The 4,018-nt window shown below is 54.1% G+C and overlaps 1 protein-coding gene across 1 annotated transcript in view; it reads right to left on the minus strand.

Annotated features, from left to right (window-relative positions):
• micu1 (mitochondrial calcium uptake 1) overlaps positions 1–2,519 on the minus strand; it is an 8,025-nt gene extending 5,506 nt beyond the window's left edge. Inside the window, exon 1 of the mRNA XM_031578991.2 lies at positions 2,406–2,519. Within this exon, the coding sequence (XP_031434851.1) occupies positions 2,406–2,430 (25 nt within the window). The 5' untranslated portion in view covers positions 2,431–2,519. The remainder of the gene's footprint in view (positions 1–2,405) is intronic.
• Between the last annotated feature and the right edge of the window lie 1,499 nt (positions 2,520–4,018).

The following is a 4,018-nucleotide window of genomic DNA, read 5'->3' on the forward strand; positions in this document are numbered from 1 at the left end:
AGAGTTAATGAGGAGGGAGAGACAGTGGAGGAGAGTGGGGGAAAGCACCAAAGAGTGAAAGAATGAGCAGAAGTGAAGTCAGCCTGGAGAGAGGGACTGAGAGAGGGATGGAGAGATGGAGAGAGGGAGAGAGAGATGGAGAGAGGGAGAGAGAGAGGGAGAGAGGGACTGAGAGATGGAGAGAGGGACTGAGAGATGGAGAGAGGGACTGAGAGATGGAGATGCAGAGAGGAGGAGAAATGATGAGATGGAGAAAGAGAGTGAGGCTGAGAGTGTGTGAGTGTGTGAGTGTGTGAGGCTGTGAGTGTGTGAGTGTGTGAGGCTGAGAGACTGTGAGTGTGTGAGTGTGTGAGTGTGTGAGGGTGTCACAGTGATGGAGGAATTCAGCTTGAAGGAGAGGCCAGGTTGATCCCTGGGAGTGCAGGTCCTAAGAGGGAGGGAGGGGCAGTGGAGTGTGATGACTGAGAGATGGTCACACACACACCACACACACACACACACACACACACACACACACACACACACACACCCCCCCCACACCGCACACACCGCACACACACACACACCCCACACACCGCACACACACACCCCACACCGCAAACACACACACCCCACACACCAAACACACACCAAACACACACACCCCCCCACACCGCACACACCACACACACACACACACACACACCCCCCACACACACCCCACACCGCACACACACACACCCCCCCCCACACCGCACACACACACACCCCACACCGCAAACACACACACCGCACACACACACCCCACACCGCAAACACACACCCCAGACACGCACACACCCCCCCCCACCGCACACACACACACACACACCCCACACCGCACACACACACCCCACACCGCACACACACACACCGACACACACACACACACACACACACACACACACCGCAAACACACACACCGCACACACACCCCACACCACACACACAACCCCCACACCGCACACACACACCTCCTACACCGCACACACACACACACACACACCCCCCACACCGCACACACACACACAACCCCCACACACACACACACATAACCCCCACACCGCACACACACACACACACCGCACACACACACACACACACACACACATCCCCCACACCCCACACCGCACACGCACACACACACATCCCCCACACCGCACACACACACACACACACACACACACACACACAGGTTCAGCACAACCACACTGCAGTCAGAAACACCCTCTCAGGTTCTGTCTGCATCTAAAAGCACAGAGTTCCCCGTTAGAATCTCAGTTCTCCTCGCTGGTGTGGTTCCCCTAGTAGCACCGAGCCAGAACCCGCCGTCCGACCCGCCGTCCAACCCAAGCACACACCTGGCAGAACCCACCATCCGACCCAAGCACACACCTGGCAGAACCCACCGTCCAACCCGCCGTCCGACCCGCCGTTCGACCCGAGCACACACCTGGCAGGCAGCCGACGCACTCTGTGTGCTCTTTGATGGTCCAGTCAGGCTGATCCACAGGGAGAGTGCTGCCCCAGATATACAAGGCACTCTTCAGGGGGGGGGGCAAAGGCAAGGAGGGGCGGAGTGGAGTGGGGGGGTCAAGGGGGGGGGTCAAGGGGGGGGGGGAGTGGGGGGGTCGAGGGGGGATGACGGGCAGCCGGTGCACCAAAGCCGGCGTGATCCAGCCGCGCCCGACCACTGCTTCTGCAGGCAGGCTGGCAGGGTGTTGATTTCACCGAGATGGAAACATTTCAAGGCGCTTGAGCGAAAAGGAGGCGAAGTGATTGGCAGGGGAGAGGGAGAGGGGGGGGGGGGCAGTGCAGACAGCAGGGTCCATCTGTCTCTCTCACTCAGATGGATGGAAAGAGGGACACACGGAGAGGGAGGGAGAGAGAGAGAGAGAGAGAGTGAAAGAAAGAAAGATAAAGGGAAAGTGAGAGAGAGAGTGAAAGAAAGATAATGGGAGATAAAGAGAAAGTATTCAGTGGAACTGGGATGGGAGCCAGTGAGGTGAATAGAAGCAGCTGGCTGTGTGTTAAATAGACCTGCTTCACCACTGGTGTGTGTGTGTGTGTGTGTGTGTGTGTGTGTGTGTGTGTGTGTGTGTGTGTGTGTGTGTGTGCGCGCTACCTTTGTCTATGGAGGCTCCTGCCGTGTGTGTGTGGGTGTGTGTGTGTATGTGTGGTGTGTGTGTGTGTGTGTGTGTGTGTGTTACCTTTGTCTATGGAGGCTCCTGCCGTGTGTGTGTGTGTGTTTGAGTGTGTTTGAGTGTGTGTGTGTGTGTGTGTGTGTGTGTGTGTGTGTGTGTGTGTGTGTGTGTGGTGTGTGTGTTACCTTTGTCTATGGAGGCTCCTGTCATGTGTGTGTGTGTGTGTGTGTGTGTGTGTGTTACCTTTGTCTATGGAGGCTCCTGCCATGTGGTAGAAACTCAGAGCCGTGTCCACATCGTTCACGTTCTTCAGAAAGGTGAAGAAATTCTCCACCTCCTCAAATGTGATGCCCTGCGGAGAGAGAGAGAGAGAGAGAGAGAGAGAGAGAGAGAGAGAAAGAGGTACAGAGAGAGAGAGAGAGAGAGAGAGAGAGAGAGGTACAGAGAGAGAGAGAGAGAGAGGGAAATAGGTACAGAGAGAGAGAGAGAGAGAGAGAGAGAGGGAGAGAGAGATTATGGGTGGATGGGAATCATTTAATTAAAGCCCACTGAACAAATGGACTAGATTACTATTTAATGCGACATCATCTCTGCTAAGAGTCTGATTAAGACACACGAGCACACACACACACACACACCTGTCCACACTACAAGCACACTCCACTAAGCATGCATCCACCTGAGCAGAGAAAGTGAGAGAAAGAGAGATGAAAGGGGAACTGAATTAGAGGTAGACTTGTCAGGGTAACTTAAGGCTCATTGAATTGCTGGGGCTGACAAAGCCCATTCAGATCCTGTCTGTGTGTGTGTGTGTGCGCGTGTGTGGATTCGTGTGTGTATGTGGTTGCATGCGTGTGTTTGTGTGTGTGTCTGTGTGCGTGCGCGTGTGTGTTTGCGTGTGTGTGTGTGTGTGGTTGCATGCGTGTGTGTCTGTGTGTGAGCGTGCGTGTGTGTGTGTGCGTGTTTGCATGTATCTAATGTGTCTGTGCATGAGCATCTACATGTAAAACTCTCTGCATGCATATGAGTATGTGTGTGTGTGTGTGTGTGTGTGTGTGTGTGTGTGTGTGTGTGTGTGTGTGTGTGTGTGTGTGTCCACTAGCTAGCCATTAGTGCAGATGTATCCGAGTGAGAGAAGCACGACAGAGGAAGAGGAAGAGATGTGACTGCAGTGCCTGTGGGGAAGAGTGGAGGCGCGTGAGGATGTGGCTAATTAAGCGCCGGGACTCGTTAGCGGTTGGTGTGTGTAGCGAGGGACTCAGACGGAGCGTGCATTAGCATCCGCCAGCGGGGACTGAAACCACCACGCAGCAGGCTGGCCTACATCTGTTCAATATGGCAACATTTCTGTCTGCCTTGCCTCCCCTCCGGAAGCTTCTCTCCCCTGCCCTCGTGTCCTGCTGGGTGAGAGAGCGTTTGAACTCCATTTGAAACTCTTTTAATCGAGCTGTGAGAGTTTGAACTCTTTTAAACTCTTTTAAACTCTTTTAAACGAGCTGTGAGAGTTTGAACTCCATTTGAAACTCTTTTTAAACGAGCTGTGAGAGTTTTGAACTCTTGCAACCAGTGGTGGAGTTCAGAGCGTTCTGCTGTACTAAGGAGAGAGGCTGATCCATCTTATGGGTTTATCTGAGCTCCAGCTTATTAGGGTGAAATTGAAACAGGAGGTGGAGTGAGAGAAGAGAGGACATGGGGAAAAAAACAAGAGGGGACCGGAGAGAGAGAGAGAGGGGGGCAGAGGAAGAGAGCAGGAGACAGAGAGAGAGAGGGCAGAGGGCAGAAGAGAGAGAGGGCAGGAGAGAGAGAAAGGGCAGAGGGAAATAGAGAGGGGGGCAGAGGGCAGAAGAGAGAGGCAG

The sequence above is a fragment of the Clupea harengus genome, chromosome 13, assembly GCF_900700415.2.
Source record: "Clupea harengus chromosome 13, Ch_v2.0.2, whole genome shotgun sequence".
In the NCBI taxonomy this organism is placed as follows: Eukaryota; Metazoa; Chordata; class Actinopteri; order Clupeiformes; family Clupeidae; genus Clupea; species Clupea harengus.